General features: G+C 43.8%; 1 protein-coding gene across 3 annotated transcripts in view; it reads left to right on the top strand.

Annotated features, from left to right (window-relative positions):
- LOC122177509 (NF-kappa-B inhibitor zeta-like) overlaps positions 1–16,873 on the top strand; it is a 43,136-nt gene extending 26,263 nt beyond the window's left edge. The window contains exons 1-12 of one of the 3 annotated variants that reach the window (XM_042866947.1): positions 9,013–9,055; positions 9,257–9,396; positions 10,303–10,339; positions 10,449–10,555; positions 10,666–11,429; positions 11,867–11,972; positions 12,297–12,443; positions 12,790–12,853; positions 13,415–13,584; positions 14,027–14,137; positions 14,243–14,410; positions 15,392–16,873. In XM_042866947.1, coding sequence (XP_042722881.1) covers positions 9,268–9,396; positions 10,303–10,339; positions 10,449–10,555; positions 10,666–11,429; positions 11,867–11,972; positions 12,297–12,443; positions 12,790–12,853; positions 13,415–13,584; positions 14,027–14,137; positions 14,243–14,410; positions 15,392–15,445 — 1,857 coding nt within the window. In that variant the 5' untranslated portion in view covers positions 9,013–9,055; positions 9,257–9,267 and the 3' untranslated portion in view covers positions 15,446–16,873. Of the gene's footprint in view, positions 1–9,012; positions 9,056–9,256; positions 9,397–10,302; positions 10,340–10,448; positions 10,556–10,665; positions 11,430–11,866; positions 11,973–12,296; positions 12,444–12,789; positions 12,854–13,414; positions 13,585–14,026; positions 14,138–14,242; positions 14,411–15,391 lie in introns of those variants that run through there. The other 2 variants (XM_042866945.1, XM_042866944.1) reach the window with 2 other exon arrangements.
- The last annotated feature ends 495 nt before the right edge of the window (positions 16,874–17,368 follow it).

The raw sequence follows: 17,368 nt of genomic DNA, 5'->3' as shown, positions 1-17,368 counted from the left end.
GCCTGGGAAATTCCACCATACAGAAAAAGTCCAGGGAGCCACTCTCACTCTGCCGTCCTCCACCCTCCCACTTCCTCTCACATGTCATAACATTCCCCTCTGGCCCTCCCCGATTAACCAGAGCTAAAAGATAAATGGTGCCTGGGCACTGCAATAAAAACAGCCCTGTGGGCACTCAGCCTGGAGCTCTAAAACTTAGGGAGAAGGTGTTTAGGGAGTCTTTTTTTTTTTAAAAAAAAAAACAAACAAACAAACTTTTTTTTTTCTTCACGTGACTAAAAAGCCAGAGTAAGTGAGATGTTTGGTGGTAGTTTCCCTGCTGTCGCTTCTGTTTCGTATTGTTAAGCCTCAGAGGAACTTTTCAGTCATTCTCACAGATGTGGCCGTAAGGGACGATCGCTTGCCAGTGGGGGACAAGGAGATGTCTTGTATTCCACACAGCTCTAACTTCGCTCTTCTGACATGAAGGTACTCTATTTCTGTTTGCTTTATTCTTTAAAAGCTGTAATTGATTGGAACTTACATATTACATATATGCACATGCACACATCTGCATTGGGGTTGGGTGTAGAAGACGGGTTGGGTTTTGGATGGGTAATGGGTGATAATCAAGAAGGAAGAAACCACAAGAAACTGGGATTTTGAAAGCTCGCAGTGGGTCTAGGGACAAAACACAAATGGAAATAACTGCAGTTTTTCACCCCAAACAGCTTTGATGCTTTGGGCAATTCTCTATGAATATAATCTTTTTTTCAGGAGAGGGTGTAATCACTTTCCAGAGTTAGGACAGGTGAGCAGCTAGAATCAGGGCAATCAGGAAGAGAGATTGGTAATGGGTGCAAATGTCTTGGGTATCTTGATTACAGCATGTTGTTTGTTTGCTTAATCTAGTGAGTAATCAGCAAAAAAATCAGCATACAAGTTTGCCAGTTTCAATAGGACAGGAGTAAACTTGTCACGGTGCATTTAGACTGCTGACAGCATAGCAAAAAGTATAAGAGCAGGGATTTATGCTTGCTTTTGAGATTTAGCAAAAGCCTGTGGGAATATAAAGAAGTACATTTAATGAACCCAAACTTCACTTTAAAATCCAGTACGCTATAAGTTTAATGAACCAGGCCATAAACTCCTTTTCACCACCTGGTGAGGGTTTCTCTGGCTTACCACATGAGGTTGATTATGCAGCATCCTGATTTGCTACCTGTGCTTGTATCTGCAGGTTGGGAGGCAGTTCAGTACTGAGCTTCTTGGAGAGAACAAAATGCAATTGTAGCCACGCTACCTGAGACAGATGTATGGCTGAGGATGGGGAGCATGCAACTATTTGAGATAGAAGCTGGGTATTTTCAGTTGGGACATCCTGGCTTCCCTCAAGGCCCCTAGGGACCCCCTAGAGAAAGGCCCAAACCCTGGATGCTTTGTTAGCAGGTCTGTGTGACCAGCTAGTGAGGGAAAAATGTCACCTAGGGACACTGGGAACAAAGCCATATTTCTGCTCCAAATTAAACTCTTGTATCACCTTTGTTCCTGAAGCAATCAATTTATTTTTGGCTACTGACAATTTTTATTGTTTTTTTTTTTTTTTTTTTTTTTTTTTTTTTAATACACAAAGCCATATTTCCCTTTGCATTTAATGGAGGTTGATGGGAGGAGGGTGTGTGTGTGGGGACCAAACACCTTCTGCCTTCAAGTGCCAATGGCTAGTTGCTGGCAAAGCTCTGGGACTGCATGCAGTTTTCCTGGGCATGTCCTTCCTACCCCCAGCCTCCCAGAACAGTAGAATGCCAGGGGTGGCCCCAGCCCACCCTTCTGCTGTAGCCCAGGGTTTTGTGCAAACCCAGCAAAACACAGTTCTGACGATGCTGCCAGAAAACCTGAGTGCAGTTTTTGCATCCCCAGTTACCAGCTCCAGGAGACAAAACGTGTAAGACTAGTCTAGCGCTGCCTTAAGCCTTGCTTTCTTTACAAGAAATTGGCAAGAACTGAAAAGGAGACTTTAAAAATCCATGGTCTAGCTTCCATGGAAAGCAGTGTCCTGTGAGACAGGATGTGTCTGGCTTTAGACAATACATCCTTCCAGCTGAGAACTAAAGGAAAGAGCCAAGGTGTGAGAACAGAGTTTTCCATGATGCCCCACTAATTCCGAAGGGTTTCTTTTCAAGTTTCTTGCTATTTTTTGCTAACTGCTGCACAACGTGCATATTAATGTAATGTGTTGTTACTATCCATTGTCATGGATTGCTTTCTAAGTGTGTAGAAACTGGCTGTTAATCTTACAGAGTCAAAAGAAGACATGACGCTAGTATCTTTTTCATGATATTAGTACCCTTCATGCAGGTGAAGGAATTACACTGCTGAGACATATGTGCCAACAAATTCTGATAGTGATGTTGTCCTCCTTGAGGATGATTGAACACATTTAACTGTGGATAAATCCTGCCCTGGAATTTGAAATTCATCCCAAGCATCAGGAAAATTTTTATATTGCTGCTTGGATGAAACCAACATTTTCCCTACAGTAGCGAAATCTTACTTGGCTGCCTTGGTTTAGGTGCTTTTTAGAAAAGTGAGAATATTTCCTGTTTATTGAATTTTTGTCTGACTAATGGAGGACAGTTCCACAGCTGAGTTTTGGGACTTTCCTGGGGTCAAATAGCCATGTGATTTGAAAGCTGGGATTTCTTTAGTAACTGGAAGTCTGAACTAAAGGTATTTAAAATCTATGGTATGAAAATCATAGTGAAATAAGGTCAAGACATAAGACGTGCCAGAACAGCAAGTGCTTTGCTGCAGTAAGCTTTGAGTTGTTAAAGTGGTGCGAGTCTCAATGGTGTGAGACACTCAGCACTGTCTTGTTTCTGCCTGGGACTTCCTGCATGCTGATGTGCACTCTCAGACTGAGCAGATCCTTGCATATCAGCAGTGTAGGACGGTGGAAATCAGTGCTGAAGCTCCCTGCAGGTGTTGATCTCGCTGCACAGCTACAGCGTAGTTGATCTACTTGTGTGCTACCACTGTGCCTGGGATTTCTGGCCAGGTGTCAGCCCAGTGAGAACTACTGTGAAGTAGATGTGACTGAGTTATTGAGTCCAAGAAGTGGGTAATTTTTCAAAATCTGTCTGGGCAACGTTTTTGAGTAGAAAAACATGTTTGAGAAGCCTAAATGTACGGTAATCTCAGTGTTAGTCTATCCAGTACTATCCAGTACTCTGTAAATTGAGAGACTGTTTGGTCCTAGGCAAAGTACAGTTTGAAAACTCTATTTATTTTTCTGGTTTAAAGCTTTTCTGAGATAAAGCAGTTTTTCTTCGTATTTCTGCATTGAAGAGCTGAATGATGCTACTGCATTCTGTCTGACAACTTTCTATCCCCTATGAGAACGTGATTCTGTTTTCCTGGCAGTTAAAGTTGTCCTTGTTTGTGGAAAGTAAGGAGACTGAAATCCAGGCCTGCTGGAGCCTAACCCATTGCCTTGGTTGTAGCACTGCTCCCATGTCTGACAACAGAAAACAAAAATGAATGTGGGCTTAGAATGATTGATGGGTTTTTGTCCTAGGTTGGCCACCTGAGTTAGGAGGAAAAAGGCCTTTGGTATGAATCATAAGGAAAGCTCATGCTTACATCTTTAAATCTACAGTGGTCTCAACAGCACTGAGAAACTTGATTAACTCCCTTTCTAAACCAGAATATTGTAAGCATGGTGTTTTGAGACAGGAACATGTACTATTTACTTCATGTATGCATACTGCAGTACGTTTTCCAGTTGACATGTGATGTTGCCCTTTGCTATGGGGAAACGACATTTTGCTCTGTATTTACATGCTGTGACATCAGCGGTGCATGTGTGTCTTAGTGATGAGTTCCTACTGCAAGGTACTAATGAGATAGAGCAGCTTATGAGAAAACATGACTAATCAGGGCAGTGAGTATGCCAAAAGGAATGTCCACAAATACAAGATGTACAAAGGAGACTGTTTACTTGTAAAGAAATCAGCTTAGGCAGCTTTGAACACTTACAGGTTCAGAGTTTCTTTTTCCCTGTACTGATTTCAGCTGCTTTACATACGCAGTGTGAAAGAATCTACTTGGGAGCAAGCAACTTTTTTTTTCTTAAATATCAAACAAACAAACAGAAAAGCAGAATTGAGAGCATTCTTCTGATCAAAGGAGTAAGCCCTAAAAGATACACGGTAAACAGTCTGAGGTTTTTCTCTAATATGAAGAACTATACACGCTCCCTTTTGAAGTTCAGGCTAATCCTAGAATGGCAGTCATGGAGACCAATGTCTAGGAAAAATGTAGCAATACAAGTAGAGCAGAGGGAAGGAACACAGTCTCCTGTGTACTAGCTTTTAGAGGAGGAAAAAAAAAAAAAAGCATCATGGCCTGTTTCCAACCTGCCAACACGTGGTCTCTTAAGTTGTTAGGGCAAACATGCTTATTGATCCTGGAGAACAAGTCTCTGGGGTGAAGTTGTTACTAAGCTTTCATCTCCAGTTTTCTTGGTGCTGTTCTGAAAGCCAACTCAGTGTTATGTTGGACTGTTTGGAATTTGTACGCTGCATAGAAATGCTTCTGGCACACAGAGGTGTGGCAGCTGTATTCACGCACCTTGACTCAAAGCCTGTAGCAGGAGTCTAATTATACCTATTTCAGAATAAGCAACATTTGACATCCACACAGCAAATATTCACTTGCATTAAGCAACTGGACAGTAAACTACCATTTTTATTTTCAGTATAAGAAATACCACAGAGGTCATACAATTCCAGAAATGTGTTGCAAAACCAAATTCTTGTTACTATTAGTTTGTCCCTGCCAATTTACCTAATGGCTGTCCTGTGTTGTTCTGTGCTGCCACTTAGCCTGAGGAGGCTTTAGACCACTCCCATTCCCACCAAACTGTGAGCTGCTCTGGGGGCTGGCACTCTCCTTGCACTCCCCAGTGCATTAGGAGTGGCCGTATATCTGGCAGAGACAACTGTGTACTGCTGTAAAGTGAAAGCAAAGCTCTGCTTTCTGGGGTTGATTTATTTGAAGTCGATATCCCTTATTGCATTCACCCCAGTGTGTGCCCCAGGGACCGGGCAGTGCAGGCACAGATGCTGTACAGGCTGTCCATTTCCGTACAGCAGACTGGCCGTATTCATAAAGCATAATCCTTTGCTGTGATCTCTTCTGAGCCCTGTGTGGCCTCCTCAGGACATATTTTCCATGCTTGGTTTGTTGTTGGTTTGGGGTTTTTTTTGTGTGTGTGTGTTTTTTTTTTTTTTCCCCTCTTCAACACTGAGTGCCTGAAATAACACATCACTGCCAACACAGTGCTACTTTTGAAGCAAGTTGTTGCTGCATATGTGACGTGGAGCTACAGCTTCTAGGGGATTTTTCAGAGGGGGAAGATGAGGAAGGATGCCTTTTGGAGAGTCATTCAAAATAGCGGGAGGTAAACTGGCACAGCCTTGCCTGTACAATTGCTTGCAGGGAGCAGTCCTAGAGCAAACCATGCTGAGGTTTCATCCTCAGGAGTTGGTGATGCCAGAACTGAGCTCATGGACATTCCCTGTTACCAATCCTGGGAACAGGATATGAGGGTACGCTGTGGGGCTGCGTCATTTGACCATATAAAAGTAGGGGTTGGATTGGTGATCACTTACCTATGAAGCTAAAGAGGATGATATAGGGTGTTAGGAGGAAGTAATTTGCAAGCATTTGCAAACCTCTACCTGAGCTGTGCAGCCCAGGTTTTTCAGAGCTGGGAGTGCTCGATCCCCTCCATTACCTGTGCTGTGGGCCTGGCAGAACTCATTGCACCAGTTGTCCCCATCCAATACTGAGGCAGTTTCACAAAAAATTTCCTTCTGGTTTCTTTAACATTATGCTGCAATATGGTCTGGAAGTCCCCTTCCAGCTCAGGCTATAGGCATTTTGTGAGAAAGAATAAACCAGAGATGGTTGAAAGCTGGACAGGAAAAAATCTCTCTTGGTCTGAGGTTATGTTGTCATGATTAAAGTGCTACTCTCAGCACCAGGACCCAGAAGTGAGGGAAAACCTCGTGGTTACGATTAGAAAATGTGATGAAAATAATGAAAATGTGTTTTAACAGAAACCCCCTAAAGCTCTGAAGCTTTCAAGGCTTCTTGATCTGCTTTCAATTTTGGGCAGTAGGTCAGCCATTTTCTCATGTCCAGAACACAGTTATTTCAGGCCTTGTCCATGGGAAAGCCCAATATAGCATTTCCAGTGTGTCTTTGCTCGGTGCTGACTCTGAATAAGACAGCAATACGGAGACAGGCAGCAGTGATTAATCTGCGTGTTTAATTGGTAGCGAGGAAAGAAGCTGAGGTTTTGATTTGAAAACCGATGCAGTGCGTCTCATTTTAGCAGCAATCTGAGATAGGAATATAAGCACATCTCACTATTTGCTGCTGTATTCAAGATAGGATTCAGGGCAAATGTTGCTAATGTTGGCCACTAGTTGGCATTATTGATACATCGCAGTGAACAAGAGGAGGGGTGATGAGAGCCTGGAGGCCATTGCTTAAGGGAGCTGAGGTGTCCACCCCTATACAGGCTTCTTGGCTCTACAGCTCCATGGGTTTTGCTGGGTTCAGTCAAAGCTGGCTGAAGCTGCCTGGTGAGTGCCTTCATAGATACCTACCCTACTGACCTCCTCCTCCCAGCTCGTGGCTGTCCATACAGGCTCTGCCAGCTTTCCTGGCAGGAGAAGAGGTGATGAGCCCTTCTGGTTGCTACCCTGCCTGGCAGGAATTTCCTTAGGCTGAAGACATCTGCTGGAGCTTTGGTCACCACAAATGTTACGTGGTGGTTGGGCTAAGAGAAACGTTCAAGGTCTGCAGTATTAATAATTACAATTTGTAAATGTAGCAATAATTTGCCAGTAACTTGCATGCAGTGCTTTGAGAGGTTGCTGGGAGCCGGCTCATCTTGTGCAATGTTGGGTGTGTGTATTTTTGAAAGAGTCTTTTGTTACAGAGTTTGGTGGAATTAGACCTGTCTTAATCTGCTTTGATGGGGAGCAGATTTATGTCAGGAGACCTGATAAATGAGACGTTGCTGATGAAACACCTGAGAGCTGAGGTATCATGAGGTATCAGAGTGTTGCCTGAAGTGGATTTTGTGTGGTACAATGACAGCAGATCAACAGTTCAGCCTCCAGTAGGCTTGCAACTTTGAAATAGAATAGAAATTCCACAACCTCTTTGCAGTAAGGTAAAAACCTCATTATATTGTTTCGTAGGATAGTTTTTGTTTACACGTAGAGGCTAATCTTCAATTAAATCAGATCCAAAATGATTACGGAATAGCAGTGGTAAAGCTGTTGCTCCCTCTGCCTGTATGTGTTTTTATGGACCTTGCATGACCTAGTAGAATGAAGAGGAGTGAAATCCACTTCTGGTTTGACATCCACTTTTACCCTTGGCTTTTCTAAGGGAATTACAGATCACTATGACACTAAATCTATTTTTTTTTTTCATCTACATAGTTCTTCAATTCATGTTATTGTTTGTTAAAAGATAACATCCGTTCACTGTAGCAGTTGGAGACCCTTCTGACCAGACTAAAACCATTTGCTTCCAATCTACAGTGCAGCAATGCAAAAATCAGATCAGTCAGATTTGTTTCCAGAAAGCCATGTTATGGATCCACCCATCAATGTGCAAAGCGTGTCCTAGAGGTAAGGGATCTCAGCAAGTGCATTTTAACAAGCAAATAGTCAAAGTGCCTACCTGAAGCTAAGGTATCATGACTGAGATCTTGAGGTTTGGAGAACAAGAGGGCAAACTCACATGTTTAAAACATATAGCCTGATTTCAGAAGTCCTTGCTTGCATAATGCAGTTCATTGAAACCTGCTGCTGATAAGGGAGCAAATGAATTTCTTGCTTTATTAGACTATGCTATTTCTGGCATTGGTAGTGTTTGACTTCATTTTCTATGCTGCATTTGCCAATTTTACTGTCACTGCATAAATCTGATCTGTGGCTTAAAAGCAATGTTTTTGGAGTAGGAAATTGAGGATACTGCTAAGTGAAACCCTTTCCTCACTCGACAGGGGACAAAATGTTTGAATACTACAAAGTAATTCCCTCCTGCCTCCTCACAGCTGATTAATATAATTTCACGTTGCACCTGTCCCATGTTTTTTTAGCACAATTAGAACATGTATAACAACCTAAATTATAGACCTCCAATTTGCATAATATCCTTCAGAAATACAGTGGTGTTTTACTGCATATTTTTGGGGCAGCCGCAGCGCTAACAACATCCTAATCACAACCTGCTGCGGCCAAACACGGGCTCGTGTGACGGTGAGTACGGTGGCAGCTGAGCCAGCAGAAACATCTTTCCGAAAGGTAGAAAAGGGAGAGGTACGCCCTGTGAATACAGTTAACCGACCGGCGCGGTTGATGTCAAAAGCCAGCAAAAGATTGTGCTTAATGCAGGCTCCGCACAGCTTCGCCTCCCCGCTCTGCTCCGCTCCGCCTCCACCGCAGCACGAAAACAAGCCACCTTCGGTGCCTGCTCCGCGCTGGGCAGCCGCTGCGGGGTGACTCGGTCTGGCTGCGTGCCCCAGCCCCGTTCCGGGCGCGGCTGCGTCCCGCCTTCCCCCGCCGCCCTTACGGGAAGCGCGGCCCCGCCCGTGCCCGGGCCCGCCTCTGCCGGCGGGGCGGAGCCGCTATAAGCGCGGCGCGGTTGCCGCCGCCTGCCAGTCCCCGCCGCGCCGCCCGCTCAGCCCTGGACGTGCCCGTCGCCGCGCCGCAGCCCGCCGTTCTCCGCCGTCCGCCGCCCCGCGGCACCGCCATGATCGTGGACAGCAGCCGGGACGCAGCGCCCGACGGCGACGGCGGGGCTCTCAGCAGCCCCATTAACCTCGCCTATTTCTACGGCGCCTCGCCCCACTCCAGCGAGGGCAGCTGCTCGCCGGCGCATTCCGCCCCGGGCTCGCCGGGCTCGGACTCGGACCTCTCGGTGAGCAGCCGCGGCGGCGGCGGCCGGAGGGACGGCCGGGGAGGCGCCCGCCCCGCGCTGCAAGGTACGGCGGGACCGGGGCTGTGGGGAGCGGACGTGGCGGCGGCCGCGGGTCCGCGCTCGGGTTCTTTCCGGCCCTTTGGGCAGCGGGACGGGCCTGATGAGGCTCTCGGCAGCGACTTTGGGTGCCTTCCACGGGCTCGTCCGCTTCTGCGAATGCCGACCCCGCGGCTTAAGCGCCGTCTTCCGTATGCTCTCTCTACAGCGGAGCAGCACATGGGGGGAGGAAAGCAGCACAGAGGGCCGTTCCAGGGGGTCCGCGTGAAGAACTCGGTGAAGGAGCTCCTGCTGCACTTCAGGAGCAGCAAGCAGATGTCCTCGGGCCCCGCTGCGGATGAAGGCAAGGTAATGAGCGTTTTTCAGGGCTGACATAATGGGGTTTAACCGTGATTGAGGTTGGTGAGGGAAGGCATGCGATAAAGTTTCTGGTGTTATCTGATGGGGATGGAGTCATAATTCTTCCTTTTCAACACGCTCTGTGGAAGAAGTGAGCTGGGAGGAGATGGGCAAGACAGCTTCTGTGTGGGGCACCTGACCGTCTCTCTGAGCCTTGTTTTTTGAGGAGAGTTCAGATAAAGATGGGTTTGTGTTCTGTGCTTAGACAACCCCTGTTAGCCCACATGAGGTCATTCGTTTCAGGAGCGGAGAGGCTTCTCTGAGGAGAATTACATAGCAGCATATTGCATTTCTCCTGTGTAAGGGCAGACAGACCGCAGTCTGGAAAATAGGAGGATGGGAGAAACGCTGAGAGGCTTAGAGAGAGTTTTTCCTCACAGTCTGCCTTTTGACAGCGTGTTGGAGTTTCCTACACTGGTGTTGCCACTGGAAACTTTTTGCATAGAAAAGTTCACGGTATTAGAGAGAGAAGATGAGCAGGCTAATTCACATTTGAAAAAAAAAAAAAAAAAAAAAGAAAAAAAGAAAAAAAAAGAAAAATCTTGTGACCTCACTGGGGAACATTGTCTTCCTCTGCGTTTTCTTGAGTTCTGTGGTATTGCAACAAATAGCTTATTAAAAAAGCCTTAAGAAAAAAGGCAGTTTTCATTTAAGTTGCATAAAACTCTTGATGTTTTCTAACCTCAATTGGAAACAATTAAATTAAGGCTTGACTGTCCTGTGCTAGGATTATTCTGAAGACATATTCTATGCTTATAGAAGCAGACTTCTGCTTCTGTTTGTTTTGTTTTGTTTGGAATAGCGTTATAATGATTGAATAATCTGTTTTTGTTGTTTTTTTTTTCCCCTCAAAAGGCACAAGGAGGATTGGTGAATTACGAACCGTATACAGGTAAGAGAAAACAAACACCTGAACATTTCTAAATACCCTGCAATAATATTTAAAAAAAAATAGATTGTAAGAATAATTGTTTATTTATTGATACATTTGTTTATTTTAGCAGAGTTGAAGAGCGTTCTAGGTCAGGGTGGCAAAAGAAAGGCTCCTGAGCTCCTTTCTGATGGACCTCCTTTCAAACGCCAAGTTAATGTTCACCCACATCTCCTGGTAAGCTTGAAGTAGTATTTTCTCTGTGCCTGTTTCTCTGTAATCAGAAAGTATCTCCTAAAACAATACCTCTGACTTTGCGGGGCTTGTTTTGCTGCTTTTTCTGACAGACACCACCCCAGACCCCTACTTCAATGGATAACATGGAAGAGACGCATAAAAACGAACCAAAGCATGACAGCAGTTCTGATCTGCTTCAGAACATCATAAACATTAAGAACGAGTCCAGCCCTGTTTCCCTGAATACCGTGCAGGTTAGCTGGTTGCACGGTGTCTCCAGCCACAACTCACCTGGCGAACAATACCACGACAGTCCGGGAGCACAGGCTTTCTCCCCACCCCAGAAGTACCAACCATTCCAAGATCACGCCTCCCAGAATATGCTTGATCCTCCGCAGCATTACCAGTTTCCTTCATCGCAGAACCAGGATTTGTCACAGAACTACACTTCGGATGCATCTCTGGAGTACAGGCCATTTTCTGCCAATGATCAGTCTCCAGGCTACCACCAGCACGCCTTCGAGGGCCATGAACTGCAGTATTGCCCGTCGCAAAGTTTCTCCTCCCTCCTGAACGATTCTGAAGGCTCGGAGAACATCTCTGCTCCCCTCCAGTCCTTGACCAGTGCCCACCCGCAGGCTACTGTCAGCCCCCACGCCCAGAACTTCAGCCTGGCTCCCAATAATGTCTGCAGTAGTCTTGAACGCAGTGTCTCTTTGGCCACTTTAAATGTCTCTCTACCACCCCAAAGTGTTGCCAGAAACACAACGCAGTTGGGCAAGTCGTTTTTCCAGTGGCAAGTGGAGCAGGAGGAAAACAAATTGGCAAACATCTCTCAAGACCAGTTCCTAGCAAAAGACTCAGATGGAGACACGTGAGTAGCCCTTATCTCACTGTTTCTGAAGTAGAAGGTTGGAGAACACTTCTGTTCAGGTTTTGGCAGACCACTAAGTTGTAATGAAAGTTGTTTCTTAGTGGTGCTTGTGCCATGAGTGCAGTAGTTTCACCAGCTGTGGTCTTGCTGATGGGCTGTGATGCATGCAGTTGCAGCATATGTAGTAGATAAGATAGTTGTATTATCTCACGTCAGGTACTTATTAGATTTTTATCTGGTAAATTGAGAGAAAAAAGATTGTAATTCAGATGCTTTAAATTGCCTTGGGAGGAAGGTGCCTGATTTTCCATCTTAGTCACTCAAATGAAGTTTGAAGCCGACATTATGAAGCCATTCCCACAACGTACATTTGGAATTGCATAGTGACTTGAGCCCCAGTCTGTGTGGCTGTCTAACTGTTTTCCCTCTTTATGCAGCTTCCTTCACATTGCTGTTGCCCAGGGCCGACGAGCTCTCTCCTACGTTCTTGCGAGGAAAATGGCTGCTCTGCATATGTTGGATATTAAAGAGCACAATGGCCAGGTGAGGTTCTTGAACTCTTCCCACCCGCTTTGTGCACCCGAGTGCTCTGATGTCTGGACCCTGAGGAAAATGTGGTGAAATGCTTATTTAATATTAACCCCGAGATTTAGTCTGCATACTAATATTAACCTTGAGCTATTAATACTTCTTGGGATCACCTTGAGCTGGTAAAACTATACACTCGACTTTTTGTCCTGGCTTCCTGGTATTCATAATCACTGCTTAAATAATACTGGGTAGCTAGGCTTTTTATTTGTTCTAGTTGCTCTTTCCTGTTAGAGATCAGATGACTAATAGTTGAAATTTTCTTCTCAATGTTTGCAGAGTGCTTTCCAGGTTGCTGTGGCTGCCAACCAGCATCTCATTGTGCAGGATTTGGTTAGCCTGGGGGCTCAAGTCAACACCACAGACTGCTGGGGTAGAACGCCATTGCATGTTTGTGCTGAGAAGGGGCATGCCCAGGTCCTTCAGGTGAGAATGAGGCAGATACAGCTCTGCTGTATCCGTAGTGCTAACTCAGTATTAGCAGTTTTGGAGGGCTACAAAAAAACTGCACCTCTGCTTATCATTTTCCTGTGTAAGCCTTTTCGATATGTCTTAGACTCTACATTAACGGTTTAAAGTGAGGATGGCTCTTGCTCTAAGATTCCCACCAGTGAGGAATTAGGTAGTGTAGTATATGAAAACAATAAATAAGTCTTAAATGTTTAATACCATTCTTGACTGCAACTTTGTTGCAGGAAGACTGTATACAAGCTTGAGGAAGCAGTATGTGGTTTAGGTAGACCTAAATGCATATCTGTTCCCACTTTTGTAGGCGATCCAAAAGGGGGCCATGGGTAGCAATCAATATGTGGACCTTGAGGCAACGAACTATGACGGTGAGTAGTTTGGGATTTATAACTTACAGTTTGCTGGGTGGTACGGGGTTTTATAGCTGCTGATGTGAATGTTATCCTGGGAAAAGAGCAATAAAATGGATTGTATCTTTGCCAGGTTCAAATTCACAATTAGAATTGAAATTGCATTACAGTTGGCACATCTGTCAGATAAAAGCACAGCTAACCTGTGCCTGTTGAGATCTTTCCCTGTTCTCTCTTGCATGTGATTGATGTGTTTGGCATGGGAAGGATAGATGATAATAGGCTGTTGTTTAAAATGTAAGTGGCAGTGGTATATTGCTGGATACAGAATGCAGTATCTCTAGCACCAGAGAGTTGTTTTAATTGAACCTATTTTCCATGCGATAGATCTTCCTGAAGAACATTCTCTAAAGAAGTATTTTAACAGAGATCCTTATGTGGCTTGTCACTTAGAGTGACTAACAGCTCAAATCCTGAGCCATTCAGGAGTAGTAGTCATTCTTACTTAGAAATGTGGAAGCAAACAGCCAGTCAAGAATTTTGTATTACATTCATTAATGTTGAATTTTTCATGTTAAGGTTTGACAGCCCTGCACTGTGCTGTTCTGGCCCATAATGCTGTGCTGCATGAACTACAAAACTGTCAACCACCTCACTCCCCTGAGGTTCAGGAACTTCTGCTGAGAAACAAGAGCCTGGTCGAAACCATCAAGACTCTGATACAAATGGGAGCTTCTGTTGAAGCAAAAGTAAGTAGAACAATTTTTGTGTAAAATGCCAGATCCGAAGGAGGCATGGAAGTGGATTGTGCCCCTTTCTCCCATGCCACATCTCAGCCCACTTAACAGGAAGGAAGTAGATTCATTTGAAAGCTTCCTAAGCAGCCTACAGCTTAATTTACCTAAGTGGAATACGAATGTTGCATTTATTAAAAAAACAAGGCATTATCAATGCAAATGAACCATGGGAAAAGGGAGGTGACAGTCTAATTTCTGGACTAAGAATGATACTATGCCGGTTGGAATTGGTTGTGCATTAAATTTAAGAATACGTTTGGAGCGTTGCAGTAATAGGGTGCTGATGATACACTGCTTTTGAACTGTAAATTGTTGTCAAGTACTGCTTCCTGTCCAGACAGACTTTCAGTGAAATAAGTGCTATTGCTCAACGTTGTTTTGTTTTTTTTGGTAGGATCGCAAAAGTGGCCGCTCCGCTTTACATTTGGCAGCAGAGGAAGCGAATCTGGAGCTCATTCGTCTCTTCTTGGAGCTGCCAAACTGCCTCTCTTTCGTTAATGCAAAGGTAGGTAGATATAATCCAGGATGTGTACACCTGTCACTGTGACTGAACTGCAACTCATGCCCCTTGCTGGTTTTTTTTTTCATGGTCTTACTTTGTCTTTTCCAGGCTTACAATGGCAACACAGCACTCCATGTGGCTGCCAGCCTGCAGTATCGGGTGAGTCAGCTGGATGCAGTTCGCCTGCTAATGCGAAAGGGAGCTGATCCAAGTGCCAGAAATTTGGAAAATGAACAGCCAGTTCACTTGGTTCCTGATGGCCTTGTAGGAGAACAGGTAAAATAAATAAACACAACAGCCCACCCAAAAAATCCCCAAACTTTTAGCCCCTGTCCTCCTGCACCAACACAGAAGCTGTATTTCTCAAAATTTTCCAAGTTTTGAGCTCTTGTAACTTCTAGGGAAAAGTTCCTGCAGATGGTGTTTTCTTGAGGTATCTTTTAATGTTAGGATCAGGAAGAATATGCAGAGACCTGAAACTACAAATTTAATTTGTATCTTCTTCCCCATCTCAGAAGCTTTTTTCCCATGAAAATAATATTTAGAAGTATTTTTTCCATAAATGTGCAGCATATGGGAGGTCATCTCCTTTCTTGTATTGATCTCAGTATGATGTAAGGTCATGTTAGTAATTACAACAAGCAGTAAAAATGGCAGTTCTTAGGCTTGAAAAACAGATGAAGAAATAGCAGTTGTACAAATATGTGACCAAAAAAGATGGCTCTTGAGCTAAGAAGCTAATAATCTGAGTAATTCTGTTGGTTCAAATCTTGTAAAATTGGATCCATTCTGAAATAGCTGAACTTGGAAGCTAGACTCAGATAAATGAGGAATACAGAGTTCACAGAATCACAGAATGGCCTGGGTTGGAAGGGACCTCAAGAATCATGAAGCTCCAACCTTCTTCCCTTCTCCCCAAAGGCAGGGCCACCAACCTCCCCATTTAATACTAGATCAGGCTGCCCAGGGCCCCATCCAACCTGGCCTTGAACACCTTCAGGGACGGGGCATCCACAACCTCTCTGGGCAGCCTGTTCCAGCACCTCACCACTCTCGTAGTAAAGAATTACCCCCTGACATCCAACCTAAATCTTCCCTTCCTTCAACTTTTAAAAGCCATTTCCTTTGTCATGCCATTATCTATCCTAGTAGAGAGTTGAACTGGACTTCTAGCGTTGTTTTTTTTGTTTGTTTGTTTTAGATTAGTTTACTTTAGGATGATGTGTGCTAATGGTTTTGTCTTTTTCTTTTGTCTAGATAAGACGTATCCTAAAAGGGAAGACAGTTCAACAGAGAGCGTCGCTGTTTTGAGCTCCATGTTACTTGGAGTTACCGTACACTCACTGTCAGTCAGGCAGTCCTAATGTATCTGTAAATAGACCATTTGCCTGGTGTTGGCAAATGTTAGTTGTTTCTATGAAACAAAAGTATTTTGTTCACTATCATATAGTGGGTTATGTAAGTTTAGGGAAAAAAAAAAACAAAAACAAACAAAAAAAAAAAGCCATAACAATCTAACAAACCAACAATTAAATTCCTCTGAGCAGATGGGAATGTTTCATTCCCAAGTATGTGGAACCTTTGCCTGGATACCTGGATTTTATAGCTATGACAAGCTAACTTCTGGACAAAGATGATTCTACAGTCAGTCTTGTTTGGAGATGGCTGATATGTGACAACACTGCAGAGTTTTTTGTCTGTGATAACACTTCAATATTAAGTGTAAGAGAAATATATTTTTTTTTCAAATGGGAATTTTATTTATATACCTTTGTGGCTTCCTTCCAGTATCCTGTGCATGATTGTATATAATCATTGGCATTGTTGTACACTTGTATAGTTCCGAGCATCTATGAGTAGATTGGGAATGAACTGAAGAAGAAATGAGTTGGCTTGAACTCCTAAATCACATATGAAATTTTAATTCTACACTGGGGCAAAAAAGAACAGTTAAGAGGAATTGTCCCTAGCACTGATGTGTTCATACTTTTGGAGCTGTTAATAAAACCTGAGAACCATGCTTATTCAGGGGACAGTATTGGGTGGTTTTGTACCCAGCAGAGGGGTTTTCTTTTGTCTGGACAGTAGATTGAGGGAGAAATATTGTGATTTACATAGTGTATATAACTTTGTCGTATTTTAAGGATTATGATCCTGATTCACTGGAGATAATTAGCATGTACTTAGCTCTTGATGTGTGTTGAAATCTCTCTTTGTTGATTGTGATACTTAACTGTTTGTAAGCCCCGCTAGTGTCAGTAGAGCTTGAGCACATGCCTAAGTTGTCTGCTGAATTGGGCTCTAGTCGATTCTAGAGATCTAGCATTTTTCACCTAAGCAGAGTTAGTCCATTTATGGCTTTACCTTATAGGTATTGTAGAGAGCCAATTGAAACTAATGTTTTTCTATTTTTAATAATTATAAATATTAATGCAAAATGTGTACTAATTATACTGTATACTTGTGTTCTGTTGGAGAAAGCTTCCTTCTCTCATCAATTTCATAACAATCCATGCTGGGCTGTAATCCCAGCAATATGTTCTCCTAATGGTCTTTGCTCTTAGCCTGTTCTCGCATCACACACGATTCTCTGCCATAGCCATTAGTCTGATTGTGCTGTTGTGACAAAATGTGTCTTGTAGGGAAGCTAAGTGGGAAAATCTAATATGCTGAGGCCGAGCTGTGATGTGTTTCTTGAAGGGTTTAATGTATCTTGTTTGAATAAACATGTTAATTACACGTTTTGGTGGTTACTGTCTGTGGTACAAATACTGATGGCAAAACCAAGCTTGAGATAAAACTGATTTAGCACAGCAATACCGTGAGACTGGTGAAGGTCCTTCTGTGAGGTATGAGATGGAGGCTCCCTTCTGTTTCACTGCTCATGCTCACTTTCCATGCTGTTTTTTTTTTTTTGTGGGTGATCCTAACGTGTTTTGAGTCATGCACCATGTGGTTGCCTGTATTTGGTGGCTGTGCCTCAAATAGGAGTTAGAATTTGCACGACTTAGCGACCATATCGTTACCTGAACAATTTCTCACACAGAGGATCTTTTATTCTTCTGTTGTCCCTATATGAAAGAATTTCAATTCTCCAAAAAATCTCATGTTTTCTGTTATTTTTCTTGCCTGCCTTCTGTTCTGGCAGCTCAGGTATAGTCAATTTAAGCACTGATGAAAGTCCATACAAGTTACACGCTTGGGGAAAGACTGTTCTCATTTCACAATTGAAAA

The sequence above is a fragment of the Lagopus leucura genome, unplaced genomic scaffold (assembly GCF_019238085.1).
Source record: "Lagopus leucura isolate 7727_CA_CO unplaced genomic scaffold, USGS_WTPT01 Super-Scaffold_100001, whole genome shotgun sequence".
Lineage (NCBI taxonomy): Eukaryota > Metazoa > Chordata > Aves > Galliformes > Phasianidae > Lagopus > Lagopus leucura.
This window is presented reverse-complemented; position numbering and strand designations above follow the sequence as displayed.